Source organism: Empidonax traillii, unplaced genomic scaffold (genome assembly GCF_003031625.1).
Source record: "Empidonax traillii isolate 1590-97213 ecotype Southwest subspecies unplaced genomic scaffold, ASM303162v1 scaffold427:size767076, whole genome shotgun sequence".
Lineage (NCBI taxonomy): Eukaryota > Metazoa > Chordata > Aves > Passeriformes > Tyrannidae > Empidonax > Empidonax traillii.
In genome coordinates, this window is record NW_020955620.1 from 348415 (window position 1) to 363841 (window position 15427).

Consider the following 15427-nt stretch of genomic DNA (forward strand, 5'->3'; position numbering starts at 1 on the left):
AGTTCATGCTCATTCCATTTATTACATAATACAAACGTAATTAAATCTATTACAGGCAGACATATGCCTCTGAAAATTAACTGTATAATCTTAATATGCCTTAGGATATTTCTGTATTTTGACTGCAAGTTAAGTGAATGTTACATGGAAAGCAAAACTGAAAACAGCTCTATTAACTAAGAGAAGTATATTAAGAAATGCTCTGGGTGAGATGTTTAGAGCCTGGTGTTCCTTATAATTAATTATTTGTCCCTTACTTCTTTCCAATAAAATTAACAGAGTTTGTATATGGAAACTGTCTAGACAGTTAACAAACTTTATGGCAGATCATCAGTGGATGAAGCATGGGATATATATTGTCTATGTTCCTTTATGTTTTGGGGGTTTTAATCCTTGAACACTGTAATTTAGAAAGCTAAAAATAATTAGGCAAAAAATAAAAAGGTTACTGCACAAATAAGAGTCACTGGTCACTCTATGAAGTCTCCACTCATAAGTGTTTACAGCCTCTCTGAATGTATTAGTTTATTGCATTCCTGGAAATCTCTAATGAACTGGGCGGGGGGGAGTGTGGAATAATTTTTCTAAAAATAAAGCATTTTAATAAACCTGTTTTCCTATATCTTGAAATGAGAAACAGTGTTCACTTTTTCCTAGTCCTAGCAAAGCTAAAATTATTTGTGTTCCCCTGTGAGCAAAGTAAAATAATTTTTTCTCAATGACGTTCTTGAAAGTAGCTCCCTTGCAAAGAGATTGATTTCTCTTGAGAAGGGATATTTTTAATTTGTGTACTTGTTTGCGGAGGAAGTAAGCAATATTTTTTTCTAAAACTTCCAAAAGAAAGCTTCTTCAGGCATCATTTCATGTTATAAAGTGTATAATCCAAAAGCTGTTATGCCATGAACTGTATGCAAGGGAAGTAAACACTTCACTTAGGTAATGGGGCTTGCACACTTCAGATCTCTCAGTATGCCTGTTAACTTGTGGAAAAATTATTAAATTATTCTGCAAACCATGCAAGCAGAACTGTCAGTAGTTGCTTTCATGAAAGTAGGGGCTTTGCTAGCAACCTAAACAGCACAGGATGAATCAAGAAATGTGTTAATTGTTTTGGTAGCATCACTGCTGTTGGTGGGGAAGTGTGTTTACTCCCTGGGTTGGCTGTCTCATGTTGAGCCATGAGACTCTACAAGGAAGGTGACAGAAAGTGTTCACCTTTTGCTTCTTAGTGCATGGAGGCAGTTCTTTGCAATGAAGACAGTGGGTGAATAGTGTGAGACCTTGTCTTGAAGGCAAATGTTAAATGTAAAGCAGTGATTTACCAGATTCAAAATTTTGCATTTGAAACCACTGAGTTTGGGTGGTAAAGAGAAGCACCTCTCCATTATCTCCAGTTTTGGAAGAGAGAGTCATTTCCCTTTTTCCATGATGCTCCACTGTGGCAGGCAGGTCTTAAAACCAGTGGGAAGCCTTTTTTGTTGGAAGGCTGCGCACAGGCTGCTGAGAGGCGCTGATTGTCTGTGATCACAGCTGGAGTTTGGGTGTGCTTTCTGTGATACCTGTTCTGAGTGAGCTCAGGCAAATCAGCACTGGTGTGCCACTAATACGTGGCTTGTTGTAAATTTAGAGGCTGACCTTTAGCAGCTTTTTTTGAATTTCCATTGAGTTTAACTGCCTCCTTTTCTCTCATTAGAAGTTTTGACGCATTATTTCATGTGACTGATTGCACTGGCTCTTGGCATTTAAAGTACATCACCCATAGTTTTTCATGCTGCATTGCTCATGCATCTTTGTCTAGATAGTGTTTAGGGGCTTGCTTCCCTTTTCAAGAAAAAAAACACCATCACATTCAGTAAATCCAAAGCATGGCAGGACAGTTGCTCTAGATGCTGATTCATCATGAACTGGTGCAGAACCTGATTGATTTTTACAGATCATTTTTGTTACTGTCAGTCCTTGGAAAAGGAGTTAATCTGCTAGTAACTAGTAAGTGCCTTCCTGTTGTAGTATGCGTTCTTAGTGTGCCTCTGGTTTTCAGTAAGCTAATGAAGTCACTCTAAATAATTTCCTGAGAGGCTCCAGTTCCCACTGACATGAAATGGGTCATTTGTAAATGCAGTGTAGTTGAAGGTAAATACATTATTTAAAAAGCTGGAAGAGGCTAAGAGTGCTCATTTTCACCCCAGGTTGATAGTTCTCCTACCCATTCAAGCAGATGTAGTTTCTTGTGCTTCGTCAAAGCACTTTAGAAGGAGTAGACCACCTGGTTGCCAATTTTATCCAGGGACTCCTTTAGTCAGGAGAGCAGCCACTGGGATTAGGTGTGTCCTCAAAGAAGAGTAGGGAGGCAGTAATTCCAGAGCAAAAGAAGGTTTGACAGGAGTAGCTTAAGATGAGCTACCCAAACAAGACCATGTTCAGCATATCTGCTGTTAATAGTGCTGCCACAGACCGTCTGCATGGGCTATCTCATGGTACTGACCCCCCCATGGGAATCTCTTTTGGCTTTACTCTGCTGGATTCTGACACTGAAGGGGTTTTTCTGTATCCTTTTTAGTTACTGGCTATTGCTTCGTGAAAGCTGTGTGTGTTATTTGTCCACCACATGGCTGCTGGTCCTGTCTCAGCCCCAGGCCACACACACGCACAACTTTGGATGCCAAAGTGAGGTTTTTCAATTATGAGGCTCCTCTCAGGGGTTCCCTGTGTAGTTAATGGAGATAGAGAGGCTTTTGGGGGTGATTTAGAGACTCAGAAACTGTCTAGATATTGGGATCCTTATGCCCTCCTTTTTCTGTGATTATCCTTCTTCATTATTGTTATTAATTCCTTTCGTAATCATTCTAATGGAGAGCATTGGCAAAGGGAAGGAATTTTTATATGGTTTTTGGCAACTTCTGGTGTCTTCATAGCTTTCTCAGACATTTCTGCTTTCATTTGTATTATTAAAAGGCATAAAGAAAAAGATACTTCAGGATTATTATTAAAACTTGTTATGAGAAATAACAATGCATTCATGATTTTTCTAAGGCTACTGCTTCTGCTCATGCAAGAAGATAAGTGTTAATTGGACTGTGGTAGTTACCTATGACTTCAGGGCCTCAGAGGAAGGCTGTGCTGATAAGAAACTCTGAGACAGTTGTGTAAGTACAGATTTACCCCAGATTCAAGGGTGCCTATCACTAAGAGAAATTCTCTATAGCAACCGAGTAAGAGTGTGCCATAAGTTACTTTGTGGTATGATCTGGCCTTGTGTCGTGTCTAAACTTTAATTCCTGCATGCAGTATTTCTTAATGCCTTCATCAGGACATGCTGTAATGCTGTTCATGATACCACCACCGCCCCTCAAAAAAAAAAAAAAATCAAGTGAAAGATTTTGCAGAAGTTTTGGAGAGGCAGGAAATTTGTTTGTAAAACACTGGTGATACTTTGGATTTCAGTGTCTGGCTGTCACTTCACTAAGTGCATGATTTTCAGCTGAGGGAATAATTTTAACTAGCTGTTTAAAGACAGACTATTATCATTTGAACACTTTAAAAAGATTAGGTTTTGTAGTGGAGAGATAACCACCAGAAAATCCAAAGTCGTTAAAAAAAAAAAATCCTCGTGAAGTTTCTGCCAACATACTGCAACGTACACGTGTGGTTGCCGAAAGGAAAAGCAGATGATGGAGAGAAACAGAGAAAGGATGCAGGAAAGTGTTTGAGATACTAGGAAAATAAAAAAAAAAAATCTGTAAATTGGTATGTTTCCTAATGTATAACATAAGTAATATATCATTGAAGTGTGTATAAATTATTGGCAGGCAGTATACCAAAGATACACATAAAGAAATGTACCTGAGCCAAATGGATCTAACATGAAAGTTATTTTTGTCTGGAAAAAGGCAGAGTAATATACCTGGAAGCAGGGATGATCTTTGAGGAATATTAGCACTTTGGGAGAAAGGAAAGAGATGTAACCTTCTATTTGCATTATCAGTTTTCTTTAATGCCCTTGGGATGAGTTCTTGTCACGGAAACAAAAGCTTTTAAGGAGGCGCTGTCAGGGTATCTAGGCCATCTCATTGCCGAATCAGAGAAGTTTGCCAAAAGTGATTTTTGCAGTCTGTTGATATAATCTCAAATGCCACTCTGCTCTCTAGAAGACAGAGTTGTACATGTAAAATAAATATCTCCAGAATTCTTTAAGGGAGGATTTTCCCACCTGCAATTAGCCTTGCTTCCCTACTGGATTATTTAGATCATTATGTTGTATAGTAAATAATTTTTTCCTTTGACAATGTTTAAACTCCTTGAGCATTTTACTTACCCTTATTCCTGATATGACTTGGGCAGAAAATGCTGTGGTTACTTAGCAACTCTCCTTGAGGAGAAGGCAGTGTTCCCAGTTGCACAGTTAATGCTGAAGTTAATTCAGCATCAAATCAGAAATTGAAATTCTTTCTTAGGTATGAAGAATTAGAGAGACCTTTCACTGATCTATTTTATAAATGCAGGATGAGTTTTCTGAAAAAAACTACAAGAAAATTAGTTAAATTGTTCACTAAAATTATTTTGAAGTTGTTCATCTAAAAATATTCTGAGCTAGTATTTCTACCATGCTCATTATTTGTTTCCTCTGAAGGAAATATCGATTTAATTAATTAATACTGAAAAATGATTTGGCATATCTTGAAGCAGGATATGTAATGTCTTTGAGAAATTCTGAACTCTCTGTCACACAGTTTAATGTTCATGTTGCTAAGGGCTTTAATCCATCTCCAAATATATAGGCTTTTAAAGCACCATTTAAGATGCCAGAGGATCTGAGATATCTACTCTGATCTGAGAGGTATGACACAGGAGACAGTTGTTCCAGGCTCATCTTTAACTGAGGGAGACCAAGGAAATATAGCACTAGGTGCTTATATGTAATTCTGAGAAGATTAGAAGAGCTGTCTCCTCCATTTCTAGCTGAAGGAAGGAGGTTTCTTACCTTACAGTTTTCAACACCCATATTTCCAGCCTTGGGTACGTGTGTTAAATGCTTAAAGCTAAACATTACTAATGTTCTTTACCTACTGGGAGCCCCCGGTGGTCTAGGGGAAAAGGCGCTGCACTGTCACTGCAGAGACCCGGGTTCGATTCCCGGTCGGGGCCCCTCCCCGGGCAGATGGAGCTCGTTAGCCCATAAGGCAATCCATCTACGTCCTGAGGACCTCGCTGCCACCGTCCAAGTGTGCTTGGCCCCAGCAGACGAACCTCAGGATTAAAGGGTGGGCTCAGTTCCGCGCACACTGTGTCTCACCTAAAAAATCCAATGCACAGGCTGGAAGGTGGAAAGACCTTCCCCGGTTCTTCGTTCGCGAAGAGACTGGCCATTCTTTACCTACTGTGTTAGTGTTTCATTTCACTCTGATGTGATGTCAGCATCCAATATCTCAGTTTACTAGCTTCGGAAAGAAGTATTATGTCATTTGGGATATCTGCACATCTTCACTTTACAAAACATCAGCATTTAAACCTTATTTGCAACAGCAAGTATCAAAATTAGGTTAAAATGTGTGTGTCTGTTAAGAATAATAAAATAAGATTCTTGCTCTGGTTGGTGATTATAAACATAATGACTGGTGGCTTGGTCTGCTAGCATCTGTCTGAGTATGTGTTTGGAAAGAAAAGTAGTGAGGTTGCAGCCTGGAATAATAAGCAAATATTGGAGAGTCAGGTTTTCCTCTGTTACAGGTTTCGTAACCAAAGGAGCCCATCCCACTGTCTTCTGTCTTCTCCATTAGCAACTGTGTGGCCTCTGGTCTTATACCCTTCAAAAGATTTGTACTCTTTGAGGGCTGCTGGGGTCTCCTCTATCTACTTAGGCATCAAGTTAAGGTGGCCTAAGAACTGAAGCAGAGGTGAAAACCCAAACCTTTTCAGAGCCAACAAAGAGGAAAAAGACAGCTAGGACCAAAAGAAGGAAAGGCACCAGAAAAGCTCAGGGAAACTCCTACTGTTACCTGAGAAGCATTTCCTTCTTGATCCAGATGAAGTTTTCTTCTTCTGCCTAAGTAGTAGTCAGAACTTCACAATCAAAATAAGAACCAGTTCAATGTTAAATATCATCTTCGTTAGTTGTCTATATAATATTTTGTGTGCATTGTGCTTGTAAATGACAGATTTTTAATTTTTTATTAAAAATGCCAAAAAGTCCTTGCGATACTGGTCATTACCCTACTTTATTTTATTCTTTTAGTGGGAGGGTTATTTTAGAAGACTTCTCTCTCTGTTATTACCCTGCTCTATTATATAGCGTTATTATTCCTCAAGTGGCTTTTGAAGTAATTTGTTGGGGAGAAGTGGAGGTCATTAACAGAGAATTTTTTGAAATACTATTATCAGAACTTTTTTTGTAAGATACTGAGGTATATAAATTAATAGGGTGGTCTGAAGATTTTTTTTATGATACTAATTGAGAATATATTATCTCCCTTTCAAAGAAAACAACCCAACTAAAGACATTTACATTTAATTTGATGTTTTCTAACTGTTCTTTGTATGGTTCAGGCTTTTTCAGAGTCCAGTTTTAAGTGTTCCTTGTAAAAGTGATTTATTCAAATTTCAAAGAATTCAGAAGTAGACTTACTGGATGAATTGAAGAATAGTGGGAAGAGGAACTACCTTGTCTCACTAAGATGATGAATTTGAAGTTTTAATCCTTCTAAATAAATCTTCACAACCATTAAGTGGTCGTTTTTGTGTGGTTTTGACTAATTTTTTCTGTAAAGCCACAGACTATTTATTTTTATTACGCAGTTGTGTCACTAATAGGAGAAGAATGAATTTCGATCTGTTTTATGTGATTGCAGCCAAAAAGTGGTGGAAACCTTAAGAGCATTGACACTAGTTTTCTCATTTTTGCTAATAGCAGTGCTAAGCCATTTTGTCCTTTACTAAACAGCACAGTGACTGATGACTGTCAGACCGGGATGGGCAAGAGTCCAATGTGGTTTATTTAAATGGAGGGTGCCTGCCTAGCAAAAGTTTGCATAATTGCTAGTGAGCTGTTCTCTGTGTCTATCAGTGAGTAGGTTTTGGAAACTCCCAGGTCACTCTAGATGCTGTCATTGGCCACAAAATGGAAGACATTTAGCACCCTATTAATTTTTTGTGGGAAGCAACAGCCTACTGCATAAAAAAAGGTTTCTTGTCTGGTTGATACGCAGTCAGTGAAAGGAGATAAATAATCAGAAGAAATTGTCCAGCCCCTTCAGCCAACTTTGCATTTCCTGCAGTGCTGTCTCACACTGCAGTTGCGCAACTTCATTGCTGGCTGTTAAGCGATAACCAAGTCCCTGGAACTATGTACCTTCCTGGGGAGCCACAGGAGGGAAGGCTGGAGGAAAGGGGAAAGCAAAGTACGATGCACCTCCTTCTTGTGATGACTGTTTTTGTTGCTTGTATTGATTTAAGATCCTGCATCCAGTCTCCTGTAACTGCATTGTTTAAAGACTTTTGCGTCTTTGTGTTCAAAGTCCCTTTTGATGGGACTTCAATGCTAATCTCAAAATTACCTTTTCAGGTTACCATTTCAGGTATAAACCTGATGAAGTCCATTAACAGAAGTTAACACTGAACTTGGTATAGTGTTTAAAAAAGTGGCTATGCCATAAATATCTATATTTCCACCAGTTAGCAAACATTGTGTGTGTGTTGACAAGAATGATGCAAATGTTAAATCATGCAAGTCAAATTGTATTAGTATTGATTCATATTACAGGGAGTGCAGTCCTAGAGTTGGAATAATGTGAGAAGCAAGTGTCATCTCTTGTAAAACACTATGAATGAAATATGTTGAAAACATCCATTGGAAGAGCAGCATTCAGACTCTGAGTGATAAATGCTCTTCTCTGTTAACTCCAAACTGTGGTTGTGAGGAGCTCAGATAACTGTGTGAAATGAGGGTTTGTGGATACTCTGCTTCATTCCTCACTGGTGGCAGATCCCAGAGCTTACATTCTTGACTATTCAGAGGTATTAATTGACTTATCAGCCCATCTTAGTCCCAGGGAAAGCTGATGACACTGCTTTCAGACTGGAAATGGCTTTTAACTTTACTGAGTCTTTATCCTGTTGTAACTGGCATTCAGGTGCTGCTGCTGGAAATAGTGGGTGAAAGCTGGTGAGCAGCTCTGCAGTGTTACTGATCTGGCAGCCAGTCACATGGCTGATGTCTCTTCATTTCTTTTCTTTCTCCCTTCTAGCTGCAGTATTGAAATACGAGAACAATGTTATGAATATCAGGCAGTTCAACTGCTCCCCTCATCCGTACTGGCTTCCAAACTTCATGGATGTGTTTACCTGGTCCTTGCCATTTGTGGGTGAGAAAGGTATGTAAATTGGTTCTGCTTGTAAAAACTGCAAAAACTTCTTAATCACTGTACATGTGGCCTCGTTTATTTTAAAGGGCGAGAGTAATTTGAAGACAGATGTCTTGCTGTTGAGGACAAATTTGCAGAAACAAGCCTCAGAGGGGCTAGCAATTACCAATGGTTGTTCACACTTCTCATATATTTTTATAATTTCCACTCTTTCCAGGCTGTGATGCCATTATGTTTCTACCGTAGAAATAGATTTTATGGCATTGCAGGCCAGAGGTGCATTCACTGAACAAAATTCTGATTAGTTTTTCCTTTATGAGCTCTTGAGTATTCCCTTGGATATTGCTTACTGCTCAAGGGACATCTCAACAGACCTCAGTACATGTGGTTATATCTTTACTCAGCTGATATTTATGATAAGATGATGGGTTGCTCTCTCATCAGCAAACACAGAGCTGGTGATACTAAGACCTAGCCTGGCTAACTGTTCCTGGAGAGAGTAGAGAGTTGCCAGCAAGAAGGAAAACCTGCTCTTCAGCCCCTTCCCTACACAGGGCATAGGGTGCCTCATTGCTGGCAAGAAGACTCTAAAGAATATAAATGATGTTTTATTGAAACATGATGCTCTTGATGTTGCCTGAATACAGCTTCATTCTGTGTATGAATGGCAGGCACACAAAAGGCATGAAAACACTTTGGTCTAGCATATTAAATGAATACAGAATGCAAACTGCCTAAGCCCCAAGTCATTTTATTCAGTGCCTGAGATGAAGCTTGCTTTGATCCCTCCATTATAGAGTATTGCTGCAACAGCAATTACTGCCAGAAAACTATAATAAACTCTTAAGAGGTGCTTGGAATAACAGTTCTCTCTTAATATGCAACTGGAAATATAGCCAGCTGTGGCTCTTACCTGCAGTCATGACCAGCTTTGTTTTCAGCTACTCTTTTGTATGAGGAAAGCTGCTGGTGAGACGCCTGAGGTCTCTGTGAACACAGATAGACAATGAGACAGGGATTAACAAAGAATAGGCAGCTGTTTCCACTAATGGAGACATTACATAATCCACACTGACGTGTGTTGCAGACTCTCATGAAGCAGATAAAACGCTTTCATTTTCTTTGGCTGTAAACTCAGCCAGGCTGTTTTTAGGTTGGTCATGTTCTCCATACCCACTGCAGTCCTGGAAGATGTTCTGTAAGGTCCTTCTTCCAGAGGCTTCCCATCAGCAGCCTCTTTAGCTGGGGCTACAGGATGCATGGTCACATTTGCTGAGGTTCTGAGACTGTGGGTGTTCCTCATTCTTCTTCCATCTTGTCTTTTTTTTTTCCTTCGTGTCTTCCCAGTGGTCATGCTTACCAATTTCTTGGAAATTTTAGAGCCCAAAGAAGTGAAATCAGTATTTTCCTTTCTATGCAAAACAATATTCATGAATGTAAGAACTGGTGTTCTACACAGCTTGTTATTTATTTCCTTTTTTTTTTTTTGATATAGATTTTTTCCCTCAAAGACCAACCAAGGTAGGAAGCTGTTAGTTTCACTGGTTGTTGTTAATGTGGAAAGTGTTTCCACTAATCCTGACAAAGGAAAATCCTTCACTAAGAAAAAAATGTAGCTTTGTCCCACACTTCTAATGTTCCAAGCCATTACTGTTGTCACAGAAGAGGATTTTTATAACCACTTGACTAAAAAATTTAAATTTTCAACCTGTGTAGCTAGTACAAGGCTAGACATGCCTGGTAACCTTTTTAATGATACTTACTACATGTAGACGTAGTGGAGTTTTTCTTAATCTGCTAATGGTTTCACATTTTACTTCATAACTTTGGCTTTTTTTGTTTTCTAAATTACATTTCCTTGGTTGTGATTTTTGCTGGAGTTGTTTTTTTTTTTCATTGTTCTCACTCTGCTCTCTGGTTAGTGTCTCACAGTTGTCTTTCCAGAAGGAGATGAGATCAGGGTAGGGATAGCCTGTGGTTGACCCGTTCATGCCTAAGTTCCAAAGTAAGCAAGCTCACCATTCTCCAATAATGATGTAACTATTCAATATAGAATAGTTCCATCTGTCAGGTACCTACAATATCTAGTATTTGTCCTGACTTTCAAGGCACACTGAGGGCATCTTACAAGGGTTAATGTTTTGTTGAACTGGAAGTACAGTGTCCAGACCTGGATTAATAAATAAATATTCTGTGATCCCTCTTGCTGTAACTTTTTCCACTGTAATGTTCCATTCGCTGAGCAGGGAAATCAAATCCTACTACCATGTAGGAGCCAGAGGACAGGGATCAGTTCTGTTATCCAAGTTGAATGAAAAGCAAAAATGTATTGGGGGGAGAAAACAAATGTTACATACTTCATTGACAATTGCAAAAAGAGAGATCATAAGCACATAATTTTTTTGAGGTCTGCTTATTGTGGTGTTCATTATATTTGGAAAAATTTTTATGGAAACCTGTACTTTTTATTAGCTACACAAGACACTTTCAGCTTCTATTACTACATGTGTAAAACAGGTCATATTGTTTAAAAAGTGGGTGCCATTATTGCACTGAATTTTTATGCACACTATTGCAACTAGAGCTTGCTCTCTGGCAGACCAGGGAATCTTAATATCAACAATTTTGCACTTGTTTTCCATTTTAGTGACAGAGATGCTGGTAAACGTGCTGAACATCTGCTCAGATGATGAACTGGGAACAGAGGAAGATGGGTTTGATGGTAAGAACCTCCTGCCCTTGGTCAAGATTGTTTGCCTTGAGATTACTTTAAAAATCTATTTACTAACCCTGAAATAATTTTCTGAATCCCATTTGAGTTCTGTGCTGCTAAAAGCAACTGTTTTGCAAAACTCCAGTGGATTTGCTTACCGTATGCTTTGGAAAGAACTAATAGATCTTCTGCCCTGTTCTAACCCTTTTCTTGGTCTCGACCTTTTGGTTAAAAAACCTGTATTTCCTTCCATGAAATCTGAGTTGTGTTGTCACAAAGGGGTCAGATGTTGATTTCATGCAAAAGATCACAGGGATTCTCATAGCAAGTTTATCATATGAATGAAATTTTCTTCCTACAATGAATTAAGCTTCCTGCAGAGCTCCTTCCAAAACATTCTGGGAGACTTGTACTTGAAGTATTACTTTAGTTACCTCTTTCGATGCACAGGTGTGTCTAAAAGGCATAGAAAACCATAGAATCATTAAAAATAAATATGTAAAGACAGAAAACGTTCTAACCTGACATATTTGCTGAGAAGAGAGGAGTGGTCACTTCTGTTATCATTTGGGTTGAAGTTTATATGATAATTAGTTGCCTTGTACCTGTTGGTTTGCCTGTAAACGATACTTTATATCTTTTAATTTGGAGATTCTGAGAAGTCAATTTATTTTATTAGACATAATTTTCTGCTAGGTTGTGCGAGACTAAATTGGAGCTCTCCAAAATGTCCCTTCTCAATTAAGCAAAGGTGAAAAAAATCCCATGCATCCTTAACATGCTTTCAGTGTTTAAAAAAATCTATGAAAACTATTAATAAATAATATATGTAATAAAAATAATCTATGAAAAGAACAGAAAACTAAAAATAATAAAAAAAGAAGAACGTGGAAAAATCTAGCACTACCGAATATTCTCAAGATTTTTCTAGTAGAATGAATGAACAAGGGGATTGAAGAACTTCCAAGTAAGACAAATGTTTAATGAAGTTGTACTTAATAATTAATCTTCTCTCTCAAAGTATTTATTTTTAATCTTTGGAAGAGGAAGCTAGATCACAGGTTTTGCAAAATGTTTCCTTTGTGATGGAGAAGACTAGTATGGATGATAGCACTTCGATTTTATTCTGAAAAGCCAGATGGAATTCCCTGTTCTGCATCTGCCACAGAGTGTGGACATGAACAATTATCTTGCAGGACTTGGGACAAAGACTGAATTTATTGAAACCAGTAATCAGTGGAGAGAAGAAAACACCTGTTTGAATATTGTGCCCATTTTTTTCCCTCATGAAATTTAAATAAGTCAGTACTGTGTAATTAAAGCAGCGTGTGAAACTGTACGGAGGCATACACTGAGTAAAAACTGTGTCAAATTAAATACAGTAGCAACAAAACCATGTGCTTAAAATCCTTGGCTGAAGAAAGCGCTTAAGCTCAGGCTGAAATCCCACTGAATGCAATGCCAAAGCAAAGACTTTAAGGGGAGCATTTTTAAATTAATTCAGCCTTAGCCCTACTACTTTCCTTTAAAGTTGTACTGTAGGCTTCCCTTGGGCATAGACAGGCCAATGCTTGTACTCTTTTTCTAAAATGTCAGCATTCCCATCCATAAGTTACAGTTCAGGAGCACATTTTCAAAAGCAGAATCAGAAATACTGAGGCTTAGGGGTCTTGGGGAACAACAGCCCTCTCTGGCTGCAGGAGATCTTTGCATCTACTGCGTTTTTTCTGGGAGGAGGGTGAACCCCCACCCCATTTCCCTGGGAGTTTACCATGGCACTCCTCCAGACGTGGAGTTTGCAGCATTGCAGGTGTCTAAGCAGGAGACAGGCTGAAATCCTCTGGGCTCGCATGTGTGTGTACTGCATAACAATATCTAACAGTGGTAAAGTTTCCAGATGAGGAATAATTAAACCGTTTCTGGTACTGTAACGCTAATACTGTTGTCTAAATCTGCTTTCAGTTTTTTCTGTATGAATGATTTCTCTGTGTAAAACATTATGGTAAGGAAGATATGAGAAACGTTGTCTTTAGCATGGGTAGCTAAAACCCAGAGCTGGCATATGTTCATGTCTGCTTCCTTACATAACCCCCTTAGAGCTGTAAAATGGGATCTGTGGCAGGGATGCTGCAGCTTGCTGCGGGCTCATGCTTGTACCTCCAGCCCACTGGACACAGTGGGCTCGTGGGGACTGCGCACATGAAGAGATTGAAGGATTTGGACATCGAAGTAAATTTAAGGGTTGATTTAAATTTAAATAGAAGCTGATATCTGTAATGATCTCCTAGTGAGTTCTGAAATATTATCTGTACAGCAAACAAAAATCCTCTTTCTCTCAGAGATAGTTCAGTTCCCTCTCTCTTTTTTTTTTTTTTCCCCCCGAAAGCTTTGCCTTTTGGGGGAGAAATTACAAGGTATTTCCTTTGTGTTCATGATGAAACAGATTAGAATAATTACCATCTTAAAACTCTTTCTGTAAGGACTGTATACTGACAGTCTCATAGTAGCTCAACATTTCCACTGTTCTTCAATAATTTCTGTCCAGCTTCCTTGGAGGACTGCAGCAGTACTGTCCCCTTTACCTGCTGACATTTTTCTTTAGCAGTATTTCCCATAGAAGGAAAGGCCTGATATCTGCAACAGCAGATGCGTTTTGTTTGATGGAACGATTCTTAAAAATCATTGCTTATTTTTAGATCATCAGTAGTTTTCAGGGCTCGCTGCTGATTTCCTTTTTCTCCTTGCAGTTTGAACATGCCCTGACCTGAGTTCCCACATGTAGTGAGAATGGCCCATCACTATGGTTTGCACTGATCATTCATTTATTATCTTCTCTTACACTTTCTTGCCCTCTGTCTTCCCCTCTCACTCCTTCCTTCAAAACAAAGCCCCATCACTATTGCCTGACTTCACTGCATGGTGTTCTTGTGAGCCCTTTTTTATTATTATTATTATTTTTAGTTCTGAGTCATGCATGGTGCATCTAGCCATGAGCAAGATGCTCAACAGCATGTATTCCTTTTTTTTTTTCCTCCCTACCCTCCACCTTTTTTTTTTTCCCCCGAAGGAAGCACATCATGTGGATCTGATCAATTTGTTGTAGGCTGTTTCTGTGTATGCTTAGTGTGAAAAAAACCTAAATATCATAATGCCCTTTATCCCATATGTCCCTGCTGGCCTGTATTGGCCTTTTGGTTTCATTCGATTTAAAAATGAGAGAACATGATAGGTCAGGTTGTCTTATCTCTGATAGCTTCCTCTTGCTGTACTTTCTCTTTCCTGTTTGCTGTGGTGGTTGCAATATAATCTGATCCAGAAAAAAATGTCTTGAGCAAATGTTAGTTCATGTGCTGTGTGTTTTGTGCATCAAACATATCACTTAGCAACAGGAACTGCAAATACCTCTACCAAGCCAGCATATAGTCAGAGTCCTGTTTTATTTTAATTAGCAACACTTCTGGCCTCCTGCATTTGATTGAATAAACTAAGCTGCTAATTAAAAGGGTGCAATAATGTAATAAACAACTTGACACAAATGCAAACTGCTTGTTTTGTAAGCATCCTTATCATGATTTGGCATGAAGACACTCCTAAATTACCTGCATTATTTTTTTATTGCCTTGAACATTGTAACTCACAGCCTTCTCACAGAAAAGCCACTGTCACAGCATTAGCTGAAGCATCGATTCCTCAGTTGGAAAACAGCTTCTCCAATACAGTGCTTTAGTTCAAGCCTAAAGAGAATTACCAAGTCAAACGTCTCCTACCAGTCAAAAGCTGGTTCAGCTGTGGACAGTGGTATATGACGTTTGCCACATCTCTTTGGTGCAATAAACTGTGCCTGGGGCAGCAACTCACACAGAGACTGATGGAGCAAAAGCAAGGGCCTTGTCATTAGGTCTGTTACTTAGCAATGCCTTGACAAGGGTGTTCATGATACCTGATGAGAGACTTAGCTTTTCAGTGAGTTAATTTTTGTCTGGGAGAGAAACGTGGAAGGGTTTTCCTGATGGTTTATGTTTGTTCTTCCTCCAAACCAGCTAGGTTGGACTGGAGCGTATACTTAATTTCTGTGAGTTGGTGACAGAGTGGCATTTTAATGTGATCTTTTTATTTATTTATTTATTTATTTATTTATTCTTTGATTTGGCTAGATATGATTTTTTCCATGCTGAAACTGTTTTTCATGTGAGCCATACTACAGCACTGGTGTGCTCTCCCTCTGGACCAACCTAGTAGTATGTGCTAGATTATCAGTGTCCCCAAAACACGTGTTGTGGTGCAGTTGTGCCTGGACACCAAGTCTTGCACTTACCTTGCCCTCAGACAGTTGATTTTAAAATGCAATTATGTTGTAGTA

General features: G+C 38.9%; 1 protein-coding gene across 3 annotated transcripts in view; it reads left to right on the forward strand.

The window, feature by feature from the left end:
* PPP3CA (protein phosphatase 3 catalytic subunit alpha) overlaps window positions 1-15427 on the forward strand; it is a 182273-nt gene that overhangs the window by 151968 nt on the left and 14878 nt on the right. For all 3 annotated transcript variants that reach the window (XM_027894442.1, XM_027894443.1, XM_027894444.1), the window contains exons 9-10: window positions 8238-8363; window positions 11002-11076. In XM_027894442.1, coding sequence (XP_027750243.1) covers window positions 8238-8363; window positions 11002-11076 — 201 coding nt within the window. The remainder of the gene's footprint in view (window positions 1-8237; window positions 8364-11001; window positions 11077-15427) is intronic.